We start from the raw sequence: 23,958 nt of genomic DNA, 5'->3' as shown, positions 1-23,958 counted from the left end.
AAAACATGGCAAGCAACCACTACATTCGAAAATACCACCAGCAATCCCAAAGGCCGAGGTCTCTTCACGAGTTCATGGATAACAACTCAGAATGGGTAGGTACTTTCGGTAGGCTATACAAACGTTGCTTTTTTACAGGGTTTCTGCGTTTAAAGACGTTAAACGTTATAAAAGCGGCAATTTTGCTGATGAGGCTCTCACCAAGTGATAGACGTCATTTTTATGTGGTGTTAACTTTATCTAGGGCTAGGCGTTGAAACCACGCAAAATGACGAGTTTTGCTGGCTGGAAAGATGCGTCCATTTTGCGTGTGTTGCTGCTTCATATCGCTACCATAGTTATTTTTAGGTAAACGCTTCACAGCTTCTGCTAATGCCCACTGCGCACTGCTTCACATAAAAACACAACCTTTTAAAAAATTATGCGTAAGCAAAATTCAATCACAGGTCACAGCCTCGGGTTTTTTAAAGCTTAAGTGTCGTTCATTGCTATTTCCTGGAAATATTTTTCTTTGTCGTAAGGTAAGTCTAATTTCCCCTCAGATTACGTTTTAAATGATTCATGTAATTCATTTGATATTCTCCTGTAAACTTTTGTTTCAATTCTGGAATTGTCACGTTTTTTACGCCACATCGACAAATATAATATTGTTTTGATACTTTCCCTTTACAAAGGTTTTAGACAGAGATAGGTCGGTGCGAGAGGTGAATCTTCTTTTGTTGTTCATGATGCATATCCCACATAGGCTACAAAGCAGTAGTTGAGCACGTGAGAAGACGCAAGTTGATTTTTTTTCGTGAGGGTTGTGGAAATATCATATGGCGCCATTTTGTTGTTGTTTGTTTACATTTTCCTTCCATGCAGCCTAACATCAGACAATGCAATATGACGGCGCCGCTAACCCCCCCCCCCCTTCCATCAAGGGCGTCGTAAGAGTTTTCAAACATCTCCTTATATAAAATAAACGACGGAGAGATAGTTAGGGTAGGCTACTTGCATTAGTTTTCTTGTGTTTTTAAGTGAAAGCAAAAATGTTTGGTTTTAGCAAAAAATGCATTTGTCTTGGCTGCGTTTTAAAATGATTAATTGCTTAGTGAGAAAATACGTGTTGTTTCGTCTTTAAAAGAATTTTGTTTCATTATCAATTCAACGAAAACGAAACACACGAGAAAACGCAGGAACAAAACGAAAATTTATCTCTTTTTCGACTCTTTTGGCCTAATTTTATTTTTTGTTGGTCCAATTGAAATTTGTCTCGATGCCCCACCTAGCCCAACAAATGAAAACTTACTTGATGTCTGGGTCAATGCTGGTCAGTATAGAAACATCAAACCGATCTGCCAATGCAAAAGACGGACAATATGCCTTTTACACAAGATCTTACTTTTCACGTTTTCACCCAAAGAATCGAAAGTGAATTTTAAGTCGTGGAAAGATCACATTTTCAAAAAGATATAATAAATACCTTTGTATTTATTGTTAGAACAAAGTCGGAAATGAATCCACTATTTACACTGGTTGGCTATGACAGGTAACTACAAAACAATAAACTATGATCTGAAGAACTGAATCATAGAGCAAAAAAAGCTTTGTGGTTGACAATCACAAATCCATTTGAGACTGAATGAGATTTTGGATAGTTATTCAACCGTTGAAATCACTCATGCGTTGAGGGATCTTAGGTACACAAAAGATGTGAGGGCAGACATAGAAAACATTCTCCGAGTTTCTTGTTGTCAGTAGCATAGATGTCAGTAGCCTTTTTGAGCATTCTGGTAAAGATGTTAAGTTGTTTTCGGATCAAAAGAAAAGAAAGTATTAAGCTCTGTTAAAGGTTCGCATCAAGTGAAGTGAAAGAGAAGAAAAGTAAGTATATCTATCAGCTAATGATCTAAGATTCTAAGTCACCTGATTGGCCACTGTCTATGTACCGGTATAGCAACAAACAAAGTCTCCATACGTTGGAAGAATTTTATGAAATGTATTTCGTTTGTAGCACTGGTTGCAATTGTCCTGATGAACACCCAAGCTTCAGTATTCAGAAATGTATTTTGTTAAAAAAACGGTTAGGCTTATACTTCACAAATAAGCCAATTACTTCGATTACCGTCCCTTTTTCTAACTTTCTCTATTTATTTTTAAACATTTTAACGCTTCATTGCAAAATACTTCGTGATTCGTTTTAACGCTGCCGTGCGGAATTTTACATTTGTTAGTTTCAAATGCTTGGCAATTATTAGTTGCTTTTAGGTCTAGGTTTATGCGGCAGCTTTGTATTGTATATAGTCCGATAAAGGTCCAACACAAAAACCTGGAGAGCAGGCTTTTACAAATTAATTTATAGCCTACTGTCACAAATAATTAAATAATACTATAATAAATAATTAACAATTTACTTATGCTTGTGAAAATGCCAGACCTTCAAAGTTATCAAAAATTCAAAGGCATCAGGTTACACACTTTATTTCTTCAAATGAATTTAAACTGTCATATCACTTTTGCAAAAACTAACAGTAGAAAGCCAAAATTAAAGTTAACGTCAAGAGTTGCGTTGGTGCACAATTAGAATTAATTTGCATGAATATATACGAATTTTTATCGAAAACCTTTGCATTTGAATAAGCAATAGAATAAGCAGAGACCAATTCCATTTCAATGAGAACTCGTGATGAAAGTCACATCGTTTCTATATTTTTTTTTAATCATCGTTGATAACGCCATTTTTGCATTAAAACGTTTTTTTTTTTCAAGCGAACCAACTGCTTCACCTATTTTACGCCATCCTTCGTATGTTTGTCACTATATGGCAGTAGAAAAACAGCTGAAACATCCAATATTGATGGAAAGAAAATGCGGCAGTCATTCGAGAATCGAGATATGTTCAGCATCTCACATTTAGATTGTAACGCTACGTTAAAAAATAATGAAAATTGTTATCTTGTAAAATGTGCAGCTACAAACTCCAAGTTAAAGAAAGCAAGGTTAAAGCAAACAAGAACAAGTTAGCTTTTCACTTTTCGAGTTGCTGAAGTTTTGAAAAAAAAAGTCTCACATTGAACACACTGTGCATTAAAATTTGAAAGTCATTTCTGTGTTAAACCTAGTGACAAGTCAATATTGTTTCGGTTCCAGTTAAAATTTTTTTATACCAAACTACTTTGTATTTATCAGCATGAGAGAAAGCCATGTATTAATATTTCATTTATGTTTATTTACAATCATAAAGGTCGAGATGAGATAGAGCTGATTGACCTTTCCTGAATGAAAAGTCGATATCAAATCTAACTAAACGTCAGCGGCCATGTTTTGCATGAGAACATATATTTGTTGTGATATTCAGTGACAAAGAAAAACTCTGTCAACGGCAAGTACAGGCGTTGTAGGAGGTTGTGTGGTGTAGAAGAAACTGTCGACTTAGCGTCAGAGCAAAGCTAACTAGTGTACTCACTTCAGAACAGTGAGCATTGCGTTTGTGAACCGTATTTGTATAGACTCTGCGCTATCCATCAAACGTTTTCACCTGCTTGATTGTCGGGAAATATTTGTTTTTGTACATTTTGATTATGCATTTTGTGTATTCCCATTTCCAAAAGCGCTCCCAGCAAGAAAAATTGGTCCTTTTTCAATGATTCAACGTTTGCAGACATTTTTGTCAGCTCAATTCACTCGTAAGTGTCTGATTACAATATGAAAAAATAACGAGACCTTCTATCAGGCGTTAAAGCACTTAAGTCTTGATTGATCTAAACTTCCCTGACATTAGGTCATCAATTCTTGATGCAGCACAGGCCAGTATAACATTAGACGTCTGAGTTTAAGTTTGAGTTTGAAAGTGGGAAAGCATGATTCTTGGTGAAAGTTTGTTTTAATGGAGTTTGTTACGATTACGATTTTATAACTTTGGGTAAGTTTTATTTTGTCGCATCTCGCAATCGAAGTTATGAAAGTTTAGCACCTTCCTTTCGGCTAAAATATCACAAGCAGCAAGCCTCATGTTTGAGATTCTGTCAGAAAACTTCAGAGCGTTTTTAAAACCGAAAAATGTTACGTTTGCACCCAGTTTGCAAACCAGCGTTTTTTTACATTGATTCAACGTCTGCAAATCTTGAATCTGTTTGAAAAAAAAATACTTTGCCGACTGGGAAAACCAGTCGCTCCTTGTAATTTAGTCTCATTGCAAACGTTGGAGTTGCTTTAATTATTTCTGCCTTGGTTCATAACTGAAAATTGAATGAAGCTGTTCAGTATTCACCACTTATGTGGTTCTTAACTGTTATAAATCTTCAAGTAGGCTAAATACTGTACTTTGTCGATGGGAAAAGTTTTATTGAAGTTGTTTATTATTTTATTGATGATAGAACTTTACTCGTTTCAAAGGACAGGTTGACCATGTACGGTTGAACAATAGGCTTCATAAGTATAACAACTACATTATGTGGATATGATGACAAGTTTTGAATACAACAATATTGACACTTCCCACAAAGACGAAAGCTTGTCTTGTACAGACTCGCACGTTTTTACACAATCTATTCATTGGTGTAATTGAACAGTTGGCAGGTCAACGAAGGCCTTGCTTTCGTCCATTTGCTTCCCGAATGGAAAACGTCGTCAGCTTGAAAAGATTTTTCTGTCATTAACTTTTTCTGTGATCTCGCAGGAAACTTCAAGTCTGTAAAAACTTGATCGAGTGGGATTTGCAAAATGGCAACGGTAATGAGCGGCTTGGTAGTTGGCTTTATTATGTTCTTATGATATGTCCGTTGAAATGGAGCAATTAAAGCATTTAAGATAAATTCGCTTTAAAAGATATTGAATCCGTTTGAAGCAGTGGCATAATAGGTACAGTTAGAGGAAAAGCTTATTGCAAAAAAGCGCATGGGAATAAATGATTGTGAGTTTTTATCTCTTTTCATGCTGTTTGAAACGACAGAGGTAGAGATTAAAAACTTTAGTAGGCTTACCTAAGTCCTGAAGTTTTTATCTATAGAATAAGATAAAATGCATTGAGTGGAGAATATGATCGCAGAATAGTTCGAACATGTTTGTTGTAACCATGAAAGTGGAATTTAGGCATCCATGGATTGCGAAAAACAAAGGTGGTAACGCAATAGTGTGAAGAGCTAAAATATTTTTTTTTGACTGAATTTATTTTCTTGTACATCTTAATGAGAACAAGGTTGTAGCGTTCCGTCTTTTCAGACAGCAAAATAAGTCATTGTCTGCAGACGTTGAATCAATGTAAAAACGGCGGATTTTGCTGTCCGGGTCTCGTTCTTCCTGGCTGTCAGCACAAGGTTGCGATGATCTACTCTTTCAGTGAGCATTGCATAACAGCAACATTGGTACGTCTACGGTTGGATTGGACGAGTTAACTAGCGGTTGGGTGAGGTCCGTTGATGTGACAGATTCCTGTGACAAATTGTCTTTCTAGGTCGTTTTACAACGCTGTGAGAATCTATTTGCTTGAGCAGAGGCGTAGTGTGACTTTTTTTGGGTATTCGCTTTCTCAGTAAACTTTGAGCATATAGTCTACTTGTAGGCTATTTAAAAAAGAAACGGTGAAGCTACCTCGGTTGAACCTCACCAAGGCTTTTTTTCAATACAAGTAGACTAAAGTTTGTTAGAAAAAGTTGACACTCAAAAAAATGGTCACGGTACGCATTTGTGTTTGAGTCAAACCGAAGCCTTGTGCAGTAGCCTACACATCGCTAAATAAAATCATGCAAATTATATTGCAACTGGAAGCATGTGATGGCGTTTAATAATAAAGGAAACAGTGACATCGCTTTGTATCGAGTGATATAACATTTCGGGTTGGATGAACCAGCGATGGGATTATTCATCGATTAAGCAAATCTGCTGATTCAGAAATTTATCTCGCAGAAATGTTTTTTTATTTTTAATCCACTGATTAGTATGATGACCGATTACTGATCTACCGATAAACTTTGCACAAACTGTTTCCAGATTATGTCTAATCAAACGGTTAGCTTAATCGGTTGCTTGAATCGATTTGCTTTTGTAAATTCAACCCTCAGTAGAAAAGAGTTAATTGAGTGGGATTTTATTGATTGAAATTGCAAAGAGATTGCAAGCTAGAATCTACTAAGTTTTCAACTGCATTGACCGCAGAATAGGTTGATAAGGGACAATCTTCTCCCACCAATTAATTATTAATGAATGGTTGATATTTGTTCTTTTGGGTTTGAAATTATTGCGATCTGAAAACGTTGCACCATTCAGACAGCAGAGATTGCCTTTTCCTTTCTGGCCACGTCGAAACAATGTAAAAACGACTAGGTTAACAGGCTGAGATACAATTACCATATGCTTTCCATAAGCTATGCGTGGAAAGAACATATTACAACATACAGTACGTAGCCTATATGCATACAATTGTTGCAATTCAGTTATACATCATTTTGCAGAAGCTACAGTTGGCAGATCCTGAGGGGACTTGGACCCGTGCACCCCTAAACAAATCGAGAACAACCTACATCTTTTTGTTTAAGAAAACGAATTTATCGCTCGCTTAGTCATATTAAACAAACCTACTGTACTCTTATGGCATAGGATAGTTTTTCTTAAACAGTGGATCTTACAAGAAAGGACTATAGAAGTAGGTCACAAAACTAGTTGAGAAGTGTATTGAAATCTTAGCGTCTCTACTTTGAACATATTTAAATTTGTGTTTTTGGTAGCTTAAAACGTCAGAAACAGATAGCTGACAAGCGGTGTATTTCGCAATGTTCGTAGATTTATTGACTGTCATTATGAGGTATGGATGGTTTCCACACTTGATGTCATGCATCAGTTATTCAGTCACTACGTGAACAGCCAGCTGCTTTAGTCGGGAGTCGAACCAGGGTAGCATGATTGGAAAGCGAGCGCCTTATTCACTACATTATCCCAATTTTAGTGTATGACATAAAAATAACAAAGCAACCTTGGTTAACTACTTTGGCTGCAAAAGATATTCGTATTTCGCTTCTGCCACTCGTTACACTTGGTCGTTTTAAAAATGTGCGTCAATGTCTTTTGCCTGCGGTCAGGCTCGATCTGTTCACTTTGAAGTTTTGCATTTTATTGTGATCTTCAAAGTCTGATCTTCAATACTTTTAAAAAGCTTTTCAATGTATTACCAAGGTGGATTAACTGCCACAATCTTGTAATCTTCGTTTTAAGTAGGCCGTAGTTTATAAACGTTTTACAAGTCTGTTGCTGTGACATTGACCAGTTCGAGGCAAAAACATGGTCTAATTAATGTTCACTAGTCAGAAAAGGAAGTGCGTTTTAGAAGTCTTCAATCTTCTGACATTAAGAGACATAATTCATTTTAATTTTTCAACCAACGTCAGAGATGTTTCAGTTTATTTTTACACAAACTTACTATTTCATAAATCTTTATTTGGCCTATAAATAAGAAAAAAAATCAGTAAAGTTGGTTTCAGGTAAAAAAAAGTTTCGTTCTAACTGTTTAACAATGTAGCCAGTGTATTTGTTGACTGTTTCTCAGTGTGTCGGCATAAGGTATTAGAAAAAGAGAGAACAGTATTATAGATTTTATCTTAAATTTCAATTAAATTATTATTCATCGATTATCGTGTTTTTGAGACAAAGACACTTTGTTACAGAGACAAAGCCTTACCATGTAAAGTTTCGCAATGCTGAGAAAATCCAAAGGAAACTAACATGCCGAAACAAAACTTCGTTCCTATACTTTTCATCAAATTTTCCTATAATTCAACTGATGATCCAATGGGATGCGCGGTGTGACAAAACATTTTAAATAAAGTAAACAATATCACACGTATCACACCAAATCAGAAGAATCAGTTCATTTAAATAAACTGGTTCTTCTGATTTGGTGTGATATTGTTTACTTTATTTGAAACTAACATGGCTTGAATAAAACACAGATCGTGATACCACAGCCATAAAGTTCCGTTTGCATCCCGGCACCCTCAAGCTGCACTTGATGTAAACCCCTAAAGTAACGATTTCGTATTGTGTGAGACTGAAAGAAACTTTTACTTCGTCTGTTGTGAGAATAAGAAGGTGCAAGTACAATCATCAAACAAAAAACGAGTTTAGCACCATAACAAATTAAATTCAATTATGCGGCAATACGTACAATACGTAAGTCCATACGTAGTTACATCACATACGTACGTACAATACGTAAGTTATACGTCAATTTTATATTAATTTTACGTGTTGAAGACACTCGTGAGCTTTTTAATTCAACTTTTGTCATGATGCCTCGACGCTCAGTAATGGATAGGTCCCCTCTACTGCTTTAGCAATCTTGAGCTCGATCCCAGGTATAGCCACCAACAGTTTATAATAGTTACAGTTACATGAACAGTTGCTGGTAATGTTCTTTTAGACTAAAAGCAATAAGATGAGTCAGCCGCATCGCAAGCGCATCTCACGATACAAAACTCTAACGTAGCCTACAGCACTGCTTGTAGGCTACCTATTGCAGACAACCAGTACAAACTGTTATCATTTATCGGGTTGAAAAGTTTATGCAAGAGAATCAAGTTACTTCTTCAGCAAATGTTATTGATCAGGTTGAGGCCGTAACAATTAGTATGAAAACTTCTGCTTCAGGCAATTTTTTGTAGGGTGTGTAATGGGAATGGAGTAAACCCAAACCTCTTTTTGCAGACGTGTTTCATTTGCGTACTAATATTTTTTTAACTGATTGAGAAAATCCTCAACCTCAAACTACGAAAACCTCTTGGAGGAAGTTGATGTTAATGTTCTGCATACTTCATGAAACTTTAACTCTTTTGCGTCTCAAGTTTCAATTTCATTGAGAAACCCAGGTGGTTCTGTCGAGCTTGAAGGGCTTGATTTCTAATACAATTTCGTGGAACTTAAACATCTTCCCAATTCCAATTTCGTGCCCCCATGATTTTGATATTTTCGATCTAGCAACACGCATTTGAAAAAGGATCAATAAGTTTATAGACATTTTGTTTCAACGCACAGCTTTGCGTCAAGCATTAACGAGCACCATTTTGAAATGATGCTGGGTGCAAAAAATTAAACCGCTTACGTGGTCATAGACGCTGATGGTTTAAAGTTTCCTCTTGTGGGAGATGCGTTGCTTGTAAATTGTTCCATCCACTTCCACAGTGTCTTTTTATACTTTTTCACATTTTACATCTGTCTTTTCTTCACTCTTCATGTAGTATATTTTCCATACTATCTAGCCCAGTGGTTCCCAAAGTGGGCGCCAGCGCCCCCCTGGGGGCGTTGGCGACCATGAAGGGGGCGCTGGTTATAAAGTGGGCGATTGGGGGGCGCTGAGAGTAAATCGGGGCAGTTAGAAGAGGATTGCAAAGCATTTTTGTCATGTTTCGCTTCAAAGAAATACAAAAGAAGACGGTGACTATAAGAGCTCCGTGGCAAATATTGTGGTAATTATGTAGGCAACCTCGCTTTGCATTGCCTTACAAGTTAGTTGAGGTCGTAACGTAACGCATAACGCATGATAATTTGAAGCACTGCGATTACGCAAATCCGATCTTACAGTCCGAGAGTATTTTGATCTAGCGTTCGTCTTAATTTATCTTTGAAGACTGTCATCAAATCAGTGAATAAAATTAAAGCGCACGCTGTGAATACACGCTTTATTCAAACGATTGTGCAATGAGAACGATGAAGCTTTTGAGCGCTTACTACTCCACACCGAAGTACGATGGCTTTCCAAGAAAAATTGCCTTGCACGATTTTATTCCCTGATTGAAATTATTGTGGAATTTCTAAATAGTTGTGACCCTGGCCTTGCGAATGACGTCCTGGTTGTGAGAAATAATATCGCCTACTTGTCAGGCATATTTACCAAATTTAATGAATCAAAATTATCCCTTCAGGGTAACGAAATAAGCTCGTGTTGTATCAGCGAAATTTAGCCAGACGAGAATTTTTCCAATTCTCAAGCTTGCATCAACTTGATACCAGTGACAAAGGCATATCCGATGTTGATGTAGAGACGTACAGCAATCATCTTGAAGAAGTCCACAAAGGCATGGGAGTTCGATTCCAGGATGTATTCCAGTTAGAAATCCATGACTGGATAATCGACCCATTCTGTGATATTTCCGAACATGGAATTCTTGAGGAGGAACTGATAAAATTGCAAAGCGATTTTGCACTCAAACCGAAGTTCAATATCTCGTATCAATCGTTCTGGCAACAGAACCAAATCAAAGAGAAATACCCTCACGTGCGGAATCGGGTCAAAGTTTTTATCATTGCCTTTCCCAGCTCATACTTGTTGGAGCGTGCTTTCAGTGCCGTAACAACGCTTCTGGATAACAAAAGAAACCGTCTTGGCATAGTCAGACGGGGAGACTTAAGATTGTTCCTATCCAAAGTGAAACCTGATATCAAGAGGCTGATCTGCACCAACCTCATCCGTCTCATTAGAATTGGTCTTTAAGTTGTAATGAATGGAGAATAACTTTGGTTTTACTTTTTTTTGTCAAAGGGGGCGTTTGATGCTCTGTTCGTTGTCCAGGGGGGCGCTATTAAAAAAAAGTTTGGGAAACACTGATCTAGCCTATCTTGTCACAAATGCTTATTAAATAGCCTACTATTTTCGTACCTAGTTTAGACTGTTGGAGTTGGTCAACTCAATGCAAGATTGTCATACTTTTCTGACAAGAAACGTCACTACTGCAATTACACGGAATGAAAATTGTTTTATTTGTGCCGGTAGTATAACCAGAACTGGGTTTAAAAGTTCCCTCTGGCTCTTCATGGCTTTGAGTTGTTTTAAAAAAATACAAAAATACAAATGTTTTGATATGAAAGTAGGAGATGTTTCTTTAAGTTAATGCATTAGCGTGGTGGATTTGGAAAATAGTCCAGTACCAATGCATCTGAAACTTTATCATTTGTTTCAGAAAACAAACTCAATAATGGCGGGGATGTTCTCGCTTTTGAATAACAACCTGCGACCCGACAGTGCCCAAAACCTAAATCCTCCCCGAGATGATGGAAACGGAGGCAGAAGCACTCCAAGAGCAAGGACCCCCATTATGAACCGAAGGGAGTTTCCCAGAATGGGGTAAGAAAGTTGCAACGACTACGTAGTTGACGAACATGTCGTGTATTGATTCTGAGAACAAAATAGCAAGGAAAAAATATTATTATTAACTCTGTGTTTGCGACAACTTCTGCTTCATCTTTTGCTTTTCTGACTATTTGCTAGTTTTTCTGAAAATTCTATCCCAAAACTATCCCAGCTATAGCTCATAAGCATTACCAGGATTATAATGAATTAAATGTCAGCAATTACACAGATGCGCGTGTTTTATTACGTAGAATTGTTGAACAATGTCGCATTAATCTAGTTCAGAACAGGGTACAACGTTTGATGACATGTTTTCAGAATAAGATGATAGTGAATCATTGGTAAACATTTTATCTCAACATTATGCCTTAGAACATTACATCGAATCAACATCATTTGCTGTTAAACTAACGTTGCATAGCCTTTACTTTCTCTGAAATTTGAAAATATTTATTTGTACCACCAGTGTACAGTTGAGTTTTAAATTTTATATCATTGAATTAGCATTGTGTGGAAGATCAATTTTATTGAAGCTGTTCAGTTAGCAGGGCTACGACTAGACACTAGACAGTATAATATTTATTTGAACGCAATGGAAATTGAGATAGTCGTTTTTGGAGAATAAATTGTGCAACCTTTTACCGATATGTTATGTGTATAACCTTAAGCAACCAGAATCTGTCGTGCTTTACGTTTTCATTTGTAGATTGTAAATCTGTAACAGCATGTTGCAGTTTTGTAGACAGTATTTAACATGAAAATCGGACGCCTACAATTCAATCTCAGCAGATATTTATTATACTAAATTGAAGAATATGCGGATATTGCATGCGCTGTACCCAAGTAAGCAGGACACCAGTTTCCCATTTCCACCCAGTTAGACTTTTTTTCAAATATGTACTTGCAAGTGACTATCAAAGCTCTTTCACTTAGTAAATGTCTTTTGCATTACGAAAAGCTAAAAGTTGAAAAGTTATAAGACGTTGTGTAAAAAGATCTTGTGTTAAAAAGATTTTGTAGTGCTGTAATGTTGTAGGATTTTGGTAACAATAACTGTAAACTTAATTTTTAGAAACATCATGTCTTACAGTGCCGGAGAGAACAGGCTACCAAAGCGTATGAGAAAAGGGTAAGACAATTGTTGTTCAGCCAGCGAATCAGACCTTTCTTACATTGATCCAAGATCTGCAGACGTTTAATCAACGCGAAAAATGTCTGATTTTCTGACTGCGTTACGAGTTGTTTGACAATCAATCTTGTGGGTTTCAAGATCCCGGATGTATGGAATTTAGTATTTTGCTACTCAAGTGAAAATCTTATTTAAGATTAAAGCTGTTAAAGCTCGCACACCATGACGTTGCAGTCATGAAAATTGATGACGTTTGCTGATAATGATGTTCCGTTGTGAAGCTGGAATTACTGTTTAAGCCAAATCAATCGTGAAGTAGAATTAGAATTTCCAATCACTACTTTGTTATGACAATTGCAATTTAATGCGATTAGACAATTTTCTGGATTGATTTCAAGCAGGCCTACATAACATAGCTTCCTACCTCCAGAACCTCAAATGGCCAGCAAAGGTTTTCAATGGACATGACGAGATTGTATGATTACACTTTACAATGCACAAAAATATGTATTTTGTTAAAGCTGTACTTGTGTTTACAGCTGAAAAGGGTTATGGGCAGTAGCGTTGACAAGGAGATCCACGGGTACTTTCGGACCAGGAATAATTTTTGGGGGCAGGGAACTTGAAGGAACCCCTGCGTGTTTTTGAATTTGATGCTTGTCTTTTTTTTTAAAAATGTCTTGATTTGGGGCTCGAGGATTTCATTGGCACCGGGCTCGTATTATCCTCTCAAAGGCTGTGGTTTGGGGTCTATTTTATACTTTAAAATTATCATCAGACCGTTATCACTTCCTGCTCAAAAATGAACAATAAAACAAGTATCACCTTTTTTCAATGGTTAGAGTTGTACAATATTCAGCCGATTTACTTTGAAACGTCATTGACCTAAAGACATTCATCACCAGAAGACCCAAATCAAGCTTCAGTTGAAGTTAAACACTGGCTCAATTGATAGCTTACGTAGGAATGAAAAGGAACATTTCAATGTTTCCAAAACGAGATATATTTTGCGTCCTAGAACAGCAGAACTTCATCCCATGCTTCGACGGAGTATCTGCTCGCTTATCATAGCTGCGGTTGTCATTGTGACCGGAGCAATTTTCATTCTAGTGGATTTGCTTGCTTTAAATTATCAGGTAAATAGCGTTCTATTGTTTTTAGACTCTTAAGCTATGGAATTTTTTTTTTTAATTTTTGTTGTTAGTTTTATATGAATACGGTAAGCATTGTATTTTTGTGTGGAATGTTTTTTTTGCAAGGCAACAAAAATAAGAGTCTGGTGATTTCATTCTGTGTATTACAATTTTGCATAGTTTATTATTCATCAAGTATCCTTGTTAGTTTAGTCACTGTATTTGCATTGAAATAATTGCAATCAATATTGGTAGACTTTAACGTTACTTTTGTGTGTAGACTTCTGTAAGAGGAATGGTTATCATTATAACTGGATTCCTTTTGGTGATCGTTGGCGTGGTGTGGTTTAAAATAAGTCAAACCAAGTTGGAACGTTATAGAGAGAGAGTAGAACAAGCTAGATTGAAGAAGGTGATGGCACTTACGTATTTTTTTTTTAAATAGCAACATAAATCTTAGGCGAAAAAGTCTACAAAAATAAACTTGAGATAGCAATTTTAGTAAATTTTACACAAAATTTAGGAAATGTCGGCGTGAAAAATGTATTTTGGTTGCAATTATTGTAATACAATTTAACGCCGAGCAGCATTTATCTGTGAATTTCGTGGATTAAAATATATTAATAATATTTTGGCGTTTCGAGGCTGACGCCCGGTAGGCTAGTTGAAGATTAAATTAAGTTGTCAATTTTCGTGTCCATTTTCAGACGTGTTAAGTGTCTTGCCAAAGACACATGTTGTTGACTGGTATAGAACCAGCCTTTTCGAGCATCACACCAGGGCTCTCGCTACTCAACTATGCAGATGACAGGTCAAATCACTATCATGGTCAAACAAAGTTATAGTTTCACAATATAGATACTAACGACCTGTTTTAGCCTGATGCTAAAATTGGGGCTCAAGTTGTCAACCTCCACGTGGTGAGCCCTGGATTCGACTAATGACAACAAACCGACAAGTAGCAAAGCAAAGCCTGATGCTGCGAGTTCGCTGTGGACCCTGTGGTAGTAGCGATTTGCATTAGCTTTCGGAACACAGTTCCCTAGTCATGTACAGTACTATGACGAATGGTGTTTGGCTTCAACGACACACAACGATACACACTTTTGTTGTCGGCTTTGACGACACACTGACTCCAACACTATTCGTCATAGCACATTGTTAGGCAACTGTGTTCGGAAAGCTAATGCAAACCGCTTCTACCACAGCGAACTAGCAGCATCAGGCTAAAACAGGTCTTTAGTATCTAGCTTACATTTGTGAAGTATGAGCAACGATCATGCTGCCAAAAGCAAAACTCAATTTATTGCATGAAGTTGTAATAGATTGATGCCACCATTTCTTGATGATTAATTCCCATTACTGTTGTAGAGTGCAGACACTGTCAATGGTTAATCTTGATTAATCTGCTTGTAAGCTGTTAAAGAGAAAGCTAAGAATCGAACACAAGAAACCACTTAGGTCAATACTATAGTCTATAGGCATCCGCACCCTTTCTAATATGACACAATGTTGCTTTTTAAAGACTGTTCAATGCGGTGTCCGACGTTTTTTTCGTAAACAGTTTTTCGTAAAACAATTGTTCGTAAGCAATTGTTCGTAAAATCAATTCTTCGTAAAGCAATTCTTCGTAAAGCAATTCTTCGCGCATGCAATTGACCGTAATACTAATTGTTCGTAAACAAATGTTCATAAAAGTTAGGCTACAGCTTTTTTTTTTGAAAAAAATTGTTTACGAACAATTGTTTACGAACAATCAATTAGGGTAGCCTATATGCTAGAAATGTGCTAATTGTGCTTAAAGACGTGCTGTACCTGTAGAGTGTAGACGAGCATACAGAGTGTGGAGTCCCTGATTCAGAATGGCATTACAGTTTGTAAGCAGCGAAAAAGGAAAGCCAAAGCTTTTGTATAGTGGCCAGTTTTATTACAAAGATTATAGTGCACTTAACGCACAAGGGCAAGAAACTACTTATTGGAAATGTGAGCATTTTAATAAGAAATGTCCTGCACGAGTAACAACTGCTATGGCAGCCATTGTACAATCCAGAGGTGAGCACAATCATGCTGGAGATGCTGGTCATGTCGAAGCAGCAAAGGTTATGGAAAATATTCGTTGTGCAGCAAAAGACAGTCGTGATGCCCCAAGTTACCTCGTAATCTATTTTGTGAGTCGTGCAAGGCCTATGGTGCGTTGCGCTTGAAATGGCTTTGCCCGTGGTAGGATTTCTTTGAGGGGTTTTCTTTGCCTGCCTTGCTCTTTTTTGCTATGAGCTAAACGCATCAAGACGTGTTCCCCTTACGACCATCAGCACTCTTGATAACGCACCATGGCCGATCTTTATAGCAACTGTCCATACAAATCTTAAAATATATCAGCTAAAGCTATGTGGGCTAATAAAGCTATAGCCTAAATTTTAATTGTTTTTGTTTTGTAACATTTTCTTTTTTTATTTTCCCTTTATATCTTAAATTTTTCTGAAGGTGTTGCGACCGTGCCAAATTTTTTTTCAACTCAATAACTTACTTCGGTGACAAGCACGTTTTAACGTTCACGTTTTGTCGCTTCTACCCTTTTCTCGACCTTTGCTATGTTGACGTGTATTGTTTTGATATGATGGTCAGAAATAAAAACAACTGAACTGAACTGAACTGTCTCAGCAAAAACTATTGGACTCAGTCAAGCCATGGCAGCAAAACTGGCAAGTGTGCAGAGCATGAAAAGGGCAGTCACCCAAGTGCGATTGAAAGAAAATGCAGGCCCGGCAATCCGACATTCTCTCCGTGACATTGTGCTTCCAGTAGAGTACAAGCAAACGTTTGCTGGTGTAACATTCTTGGCCTATGATTTTGGGCCTGGAGATAACTGTATGGTCCTCTTTGCCACTGAAAGAAATCTGCAGCTCCTTGCCCGTTCAAAGCACTGGTATGCTGACGGCACCTTCAAGACAGTGCCTTCACTGTTTGAACAGCTTTACACAATACAGGGACTGAAGGAAAACACTTCAGTGCCTCTGGTGTATGCCCTGCTGGGGGACAAAAGGAGAGGGACATACATTCATCTGCTGCAAAAGATCAAGGAGTTGTTACCTGCTGTTGCTGTTCCAGAGACAATCATGAGTGACTTTGAGATGGCCATGGTTAATGCAGTGAGCAGAGAGTACCCACTTTCAACTCACCGTGGCTGTTTCTTCCATTTGTGCCAGTGCATTTGGAGAAAGACGCAATCAAGTGGCCTGAAGGAGCAGTACGAGACAAGTGCAGAGTTTGCTCTGAGGCTGCGCATGTTGTCGTCTCTGGCCTTTGTGCCTATTGATGAACTCAGCCGGGCATTTGACATTCTCACTGATGGGAATGTATTACCAGATGTTGCTCAGCCAGTAATTGACTACTTTGAAGACACTTGGGTTGGGCGCCCAGATCGTCATCAAGGGCGCCGTCCTCCAATGTTTGCAATTCAAATCTGGAACTGCTATGATGGCGTCCTCAGTGGCCTTCCCAAAACTAATAATAGCATTGAAGGATGGAACAGAGGGTTCATGTTCCCGTATCTGCAAATCATCCAGATATTTGGAAGTTCATATCTGCAATCAAGCGAGAGCAAAACCTAAATGAGGTTTGCATTGAACAGTATGTCAGTGGCCAGGCAGGACCCCCTCCAAAGAAGAAGTACAAGGACAGTGCAGAAAGACTAACTAGAGTCGTCCGAACTTGGCGTCAAGACTTTCAAGATGATGAAATTTGTGATTGCTTGCGTGGAATTGCACACAATACTTCATACTAAACTTGGCTCGTGGACAATTTGTACGAAGTTACTCAAAATAGTATTGGTAGTGTAAGCAAAGAATTGCTAAACACAGACAATTGTTGTATTCCAATAAATAACAAAAAATGCGCTTTTTCATTGTGCTTATTTCTTTGTGTCGTCGTAACTTGGTTATTCAGGAAAATTTGCATTACGCACCTTCATCGGAAATTGCAAGACAAACCTTGCTGTTGCGAAAAATTGTTCACGAACAATTCACCTATCACCTGTTTACGAACAATTCACCTATACGAAGAAATGATGTAGGCTATACGAAGAATTGCTTTACGAAGAATTGCTTTACGAAGAATTGCTTTACGAAGAATTGATTTTACGAACAATTGTTTACGAACAATTGCTTTACGAACAACTGTTTACGAGCAATTCACCTATAACCGTTCAATGCAGTAGGCTTATTTTTGCAAAGGGAGCCAGAATTTTTGCTTAACCGACCCGATGTGTTCTTTCAATCGCTCAGTTGTCTGGTTGGCTACGATTTAGAAAGCAAATGAGAAATGTTTTGTAACTTTAAAATATTTTCGATACAAACACCCTAATACCACAAAAACAGCTTGTTAGCGAATCGTGTGAGGAAGTAACTTTTCAAACGCAACACTCATTAAATTTGATTGAGTACAAACCCAAAACTAGGTAGAATGCATTAATTATTTTTGCCACTGCAAGATTTTGAATTTCTTTATAGTCGATAAAAAATAGCTCCACTACCCACTGTTGCTAAAGCAGATTCCATTTCTGAGCGACTAAATTTATGATAAATGTGACACATTTTGGTGTATTGGCTGTCTGAGAGGATTTCATACCAGCTTGAGAATATTCTACATTTTTTCGCAGATTTGCATCGTAATTCCTTTTTAATGTCACTAAAAGCAGATAGCGACTTATTTTCTAACCTTGGGTATTAGGCTACTGAGAATCGATTTTCAATTTAGAATTTTACCAGAGCAAGACGTAAAACGCAGCATGCATTGTTTTTGGATTAGCTATGCACAGTTTACTGCGTAGACTATAAAGCAAATTAAAATTAGTTTACTTAAAAAATCTATAATGACTATAGAAACTAAAGCAGCTAAATAAACTTTACGAATCTACTTTGCTTTACAAGCTTACAACAATAAACACATATCGTTATTATTTCGGTCTAAACTTTCGAAACTTCTATTTTATTTCACCAAGAAATCATTTTCGTGCTTGGTTTTCAATTTTTTGTTGTGAAGAACCGAAACTAGTTTTTATTTCCAACCTTTTTTTAAAAAAAAGTTTAATGTTTTACTTTGTTTCAAACAATCAAACTTTCCCAGGCTACATTGCTCTATTAAAGTACATCGTGGGTTGAAATCATGTTTTCAATGAATAAAAACTATACTGTAGCAAGAGATGAGCAAGATGCCTGGTTTTATACATTTATTGAGTTCCATAAAAGATAGAGGATCTCTTATGACTACGAAGCAGCAGGCCAGCGATTCTCCATCAAGTATCAGTTCAGAGTTCAGTATCTTTAATTAAAAATGAATGGAGAATCAGCAGAGCCCTATTTATGGCATATGCATGTCGGAGCATCATTAGTGTCTTATTTAAACAAAATCAACTGAGAGTCCAGCTTTTTTTAGCACCGCCATTATAATAAACTTTTGAAGCATTCAAGATTGGGTCAAAGAAAGCAAACATTTTTTTAGAATTGACAAAACAGAATTGTAAACAAAGTTAAATCATTTTTTATCATACGTCAACATAAAGTATATGCATAAGTTTAATTTTTTTTTGAAGTGGCAACACTGACCAAATTAAATTTCATTTAAATTGACTTTTGTTGGACACATATCATATTAAAAGTATTATTTTTGATTGTAATAGTTACCATTAATTACTTTGTGCAGTACGATCTCTAAAAATGCCTCTGTCTACTAATATAAGTAAACTTAAATTCGGAAGTGATCTTGATCTTATTGATTTTCGAGATCAAGATCACACAAAAAGTGATCTTGCATCAAGATCAAAATTACGCCCATCTCTGAGTAAGGGTAACGATCTGGCACGCTGGGTGCGAAATCCCTGACTGTAGTCTTGTACTGCTTGCTAATGTATTTTGTACTGTATATAGGACTACGGTAATGATATTTTGTGTATGACAGATGAAATCACAACTTTCTACTCATCATCAGGAAGTCGAAACAACCCAAATGATTTTCGTTCCCTCAAAACATGCGACTAAATGGCCAACAAGAAAGAATTGCAACGGTGACAGTTGCAAGTAAGTTTTTATTTCATAAGAATAAGTAAAGTCTATGCTTCGTCTAACCATGAACTAATGCATTGTTTCTAGCACTAGTTGCTACGTTCATCTGATGAAATTGAAAGTAAAATTAACAACAAACAAGATGGTTTATTGCTTCACTGACGTTTCGCGCACTATGACAATGCGCATTGTCATGGTGCGCGAAACGTCAGTGAAGTAATAAACCATCTTGTTTGTTGTTAATTTTACTTTCAATTTCATCAGATGAACGTAGCAACTAGTGCTAGAAACGATAATTGTCCTGATGAACACCCAAACTTTTCAGTGTTCAACTAATCATAATGCATTTTTAGATTTTGGTTTATCTTATAAGTTGAAATCCTGAAAAAATATGAAAGTGTTTTTCTTACCTCTGTTACCACGATTACCTCTGTTTGACATGGTCACATAAATCTTAGCAGATAAATTGTTTTGTTGTTTTGTATATTCCTCTGCTTGATGCTGTCATTGCCATTTCGTTCAAATTAAAAGCATGCAATGTGGGTTAGGCTTGGCTCAGTCTAGGCTGCGGCTCTTTTGTATGGTATAGAATAGACATATTGCATGACTAATTGACTATGTTATAAACATATTATATATTTAGGGAAGTGTTGACTTCTCCAAATGGAAATCACATTATTTATCCCGTCGTCCAGAATCATGAAAGAAATTCCACCCATCTCCCACCCCTTCCTCCTTCTGCTCAACCATCGTTGGTACAACATGAAATCAACGACAATAAAACTACTGTCAATGCCCTAGAAGCATTCCAAACGGAGGGAAGCCTCCCAATACGCATAAGCAAAACCGGGGAGCGCATGCAAGTACCTCCTATTGAACAATGCACGTCATGCGCGTTTTTAAACAATTCCAAGGATGATTTTTTAGAAAAATCGTATAGAATTCCATTGACCACCAGTTAGGTTTTGTGTTTGGTACATTAACAGTAATTTCAAGAAACTGTTGTGTTAGTTGTGAGATCGTTCGACTTCTTAGAGTATAGTTATTCCCTTTAGCAATGTGTGCTAAGTTATTTTATTTATTTTGTTTTCATAATTTTATAACTATTTGAAGCCTAATAGCGTCTTTGGCTTTAATAACTTACGTTTGCGAAATAACTAACAAATTAATGAAAACGATCTTGGTCATAAGAACGGCTATTCCAAATAAAAAAATCTAAAATTTGGAAGCGAAGTTCCGTTTACTTAGATGCAAAATCGTTTTACTCTGTTGCGATTTTAAAGCAATCAGAGCTGTGGATTAGACCAGACGTACGACCCTCCTCAATTTTCAACAAACCGGCTGCAAAAATTCCACATGCTTCCGTCTATCTATATCAAGGGTTCCCAACCTTTTTACGACCTCGTACCACTTGGACGCTCTGTACTGCCAAGCGTACCACTTTTTGCAGAACAACTAATTTGATCGAATCTATTTTATTCCGAAGAATAATATTGGCGTACTAAAATAACGCTAAAGCACCACAACTAAATTTAATGAGATTTTTGTTTACTGTCCACCAATTGGTCGATGTGCGGTGTAAATTTGCCAACAGAGCATCGAAAGTCATTTCCGGGCGCACCTAGTCGGTTTCGATTTTTTTGACTTGATGTTCATCATGACTGAAAATCCCTGCTCGCATTTCCACGTGGAAGGGAAAATCAGTAGCTGCGGAACAACATGGGAAGCTAGCGTTGAATATGAAGAGGACATACTGAGCCAGAAGTTTACTGGAGAACATTCCTTGTAACCGTTATTGAACATTTTATTCCGATCTATTTTTAGCTTACAACTAGCATTATTCAACGCTATTTGTAGCTTAAGCTATAAAACAGTAGATGATGTCTATCAAGAGCAATCATTTGACATAATTAACGCAAACTGTCCCGCAGCGTTGTAGGCTATGGATTTTCAAAGCAACTGTGCTCCTTGTTGACAATTGACATGACCTGTATTTTGAATATCGTAATGATACGAAACAACAGGGAACAGTTACGTAACAATAAGAATAGGCTTCGGGAATTTTTTTTTGTAAACAAAACCAGATAAACAAAATATAAAGTTGTGAAAAGAAACGTATGCTACCCGCGTACCACCTGAAAAACCTTCGCGTACCACTAGTGGTACGCGTACCACAGGTTGGGAACCCCTGAAACAAAACAACATTTCATTAAAATGCCAAAGATTTTGAGAAAATTGGCGTAGTTTCTTGTAAACACAAAAATAGATTCTGAAGGATACTCGGTGCAATTGGTCTCAAGAAAAAATACTACTGGTACATATTTACAATTTGCTTTATTACCACGAAGTCTACTTTGGTTGGTTGGTTTTGATTCTTTATTCTCGGACTGACAAAGCATTGATACGTTATTCCTGGTAGTTTTGCATACTTGTAGTCAGGGGTTCCCAACCTGTGGTACGCGTACCACTAGTGGTACGCGAAGGTTTTTCAGGTGGTACGCGGGTAGCTTACGTTTCTTTTCACAACTTTATATCTTGTTTATCTGGTTTTGTTTACAAAAAAAAATTCCCGAAGCCTATTCTTATTGTTACGTAACTGTTCCCTGTTGTTTCGTATCATTACGATATTCAAAATACAGGTCATGTCAATCAGTGGCGTAGCCAGAAAAAACTTTTGGGGGGGGCCAAATATTTCATGAATTGAAGAGAACGACAAAATGTTTGATTTAAGACATCGCCACCTGATGTGCAGTGGCGCATCCTGGTGGGTTAAGCAAGGGAAGCAATAAAGCTGGTGGGGGTTAGAGCGCAGGGCCGGATTTAGCTGATGGGGGGCCCGGGGCACTTTTAGATCGGGAGGCCCCCCGTGCAAAAATTTTTTTTGCGCCTACGGCGCGAAAAACCGTCTCTACGTCTACAGTAGCATCAGTTCAGTACTGCACAACATTTTGCAGAAACTTTAAAGGCCAAAAGGAAAAAAATAACACAAAATCACATTTTTTTCCACATAGGGGGGCCCTTCAAAAGTCGGGGGGCCCGGGGCAACTGCCCCCTCTGCCCCCCCCTAAATCCGGGCCTGTTAGAGCGTGCCGAAGGCACGCGTATTCTAGGGGGGTCCGGGGGCATGCTCCCCCGGAAAATTTTTGCAAAATTACACTTAAATAATGGATTATAACGCTTTCTGGAAGCACTTTCAGGGTAATATTTGTATGAAACTTATTAGCAGATAAACAGCTATTAACTTATTAAAGGTAGCTCTTATCTACACACAAACGGGCAAAAACTGCGGCTAAAATTAGAGAACACAAAAAACTCAGCTACACAAAAACCCTACAGAGTAAGCGATTCTGAAATTGCTTCCACAGATTAGTTAAAATAAGCGTAAATCGCGTAAACTTTGCGCGATTTACGATTTGCAAAATTTATTGGTGTCTTTCTGTGTGTCTAAAACAAGTCCTGGGGGGTGTTAATAGCCAGATGTCTTGGAAAACAATATAAATTTATACAAATTATATTATGTTTTCAACAAAGGGTTCAACTTCGGAATCCAAACTTTGAAAATTTGGGGGGGGCCATGGCCCCGTTCGCCCCCCCTGGCTACGCCTATGATGTCAATTGTCAACAAGGAGCACAGTTGCTTTGAAAATCCATAGCCTACAACGCTGCGGGACAGTTTGCGTTAATTATGTCAAATGATTGCTCTTGATAGACATCATCCACTGTTTTATAGCTTAAGCTACAAATAGCGTTGAATAATGCTAGTTGTAAGCTAAAAATAGATCGAAATAAAATGTTCAATAACGGTTACAAGGAATGTTCTCCAGTAAACTTCTGGCTCAGTATGGCCTCTTCATATTCAACGCTAGCTTCCCATGTTGTTCCGCAGCTACTGATTTTCCCTTCCACGTGGGAATGCGAGCAGGGATTTTCAGTCATGATGAACATCAAGTCAAAAAAATCGAAACCGACTAGGTGCGCCCGGAAACGACTTTCGATGCTTTGTTGGCAAATTTACACCGCACATCGACCAATTGGTGGACAGTAAACAAAAATCTCATTAAATTTAGTTGTGGTGCTTTAGCGTTATTTTAGTACGCCAATATTATTCTTCGGAATAAAATAGATTCGATCAAATTAGTTGTTCTGCAAAAAGTGGTACGCTTGACAGTACAGAGCGTCCAAGTGGTACGAGGTCGTAAAAAGGTTGGGAACCCCTGCATGATTCCACATCACTTTTTTGTGTTGGCAATGTACTCAAAACGAAACGACAGACGCCAGAATCTCATAATGCAGAAAGCAGTCCTAAAATTAAAAGTGCTTGTCCTTCTGTCTTATCCAAAGATTTGTTAGTTATATTAAGGCTGAGAGGTGTTTGAAGAAACTATTTCGATATTTTTTTTTGTAAAATACTGAAATTTTGTTTCCACACAAAACTTCTTCACTGTCACAGTTTCTTTCCATCTCTTACCAGGAAAGAGACTTGGAAAGGTTCAATGACGTAGTTTAATGGGATATTACCGAAAGGCAGTCAATTAAATGTCG

At 37.5% G+C, this 23,958-nt stretch overlaps 1 protein-coding gene across 2 annotated transcripts; it reads left to right on the top strand.

Moving 5' to 3' along the window:
- Positions 1 to 32: 32 nt before the first annotated feature.
- LOC145783685 (uncharacterized) lies at positions 33 to 20,632 on the top strand. 2 transcript variants are annotated; one of them, XM_082595575.1, is made up of 7 exons: positions 33 to 95; positions 10,926 to 11,089; positions 12,168 to 12,224; positions 13,243 to 13,360; positions 13,638 to 13,769; positions 19,313 to 19,431; positions 20,060 to 20,632. In XM_082595575.1, the coding sequence occupies exons 1-7, from the start codon at positions 75 to 77 to the stop codon at positions 20,376 to 20,378; spliced, it is 930 nt and encodes a 309-aa protein (XP_082451701.1). In that variant the 5' UTR covers positions 33 to 74; the 3' UTR covers positions 20,379 to 20,632. The 2 variants fall into 2 exon arrangements, with proteins under 2 accessions (XP_082451701.1, XP_082451702.1); XM_082595576.1 differs by lacking the exon at positions 33 to 95 and adding an exon at positions 1,751 to 1,866.
- Positions 20,633 to 23,958: the final 3,326 nt, after the last annotated feature.

The sequence above is a fragment of the Aplidium turbinatum genome, chromosome 14 (assembly GCF_918807975.1).
Source record: "Aplidium turbinatum chromosome 14, kaAplTurb1.1, whole genome shotgun sequence".
Lineage (NCBI taxonomy): Eukaryota > Metazoa > Chordata > Ascidiacea > Aplousobranchia > Polyclinidae > Aplidium > Aplidium turbinatum.
This window is presented reverse-complemented; position numbering and strand designations above follow the sequence as displayed.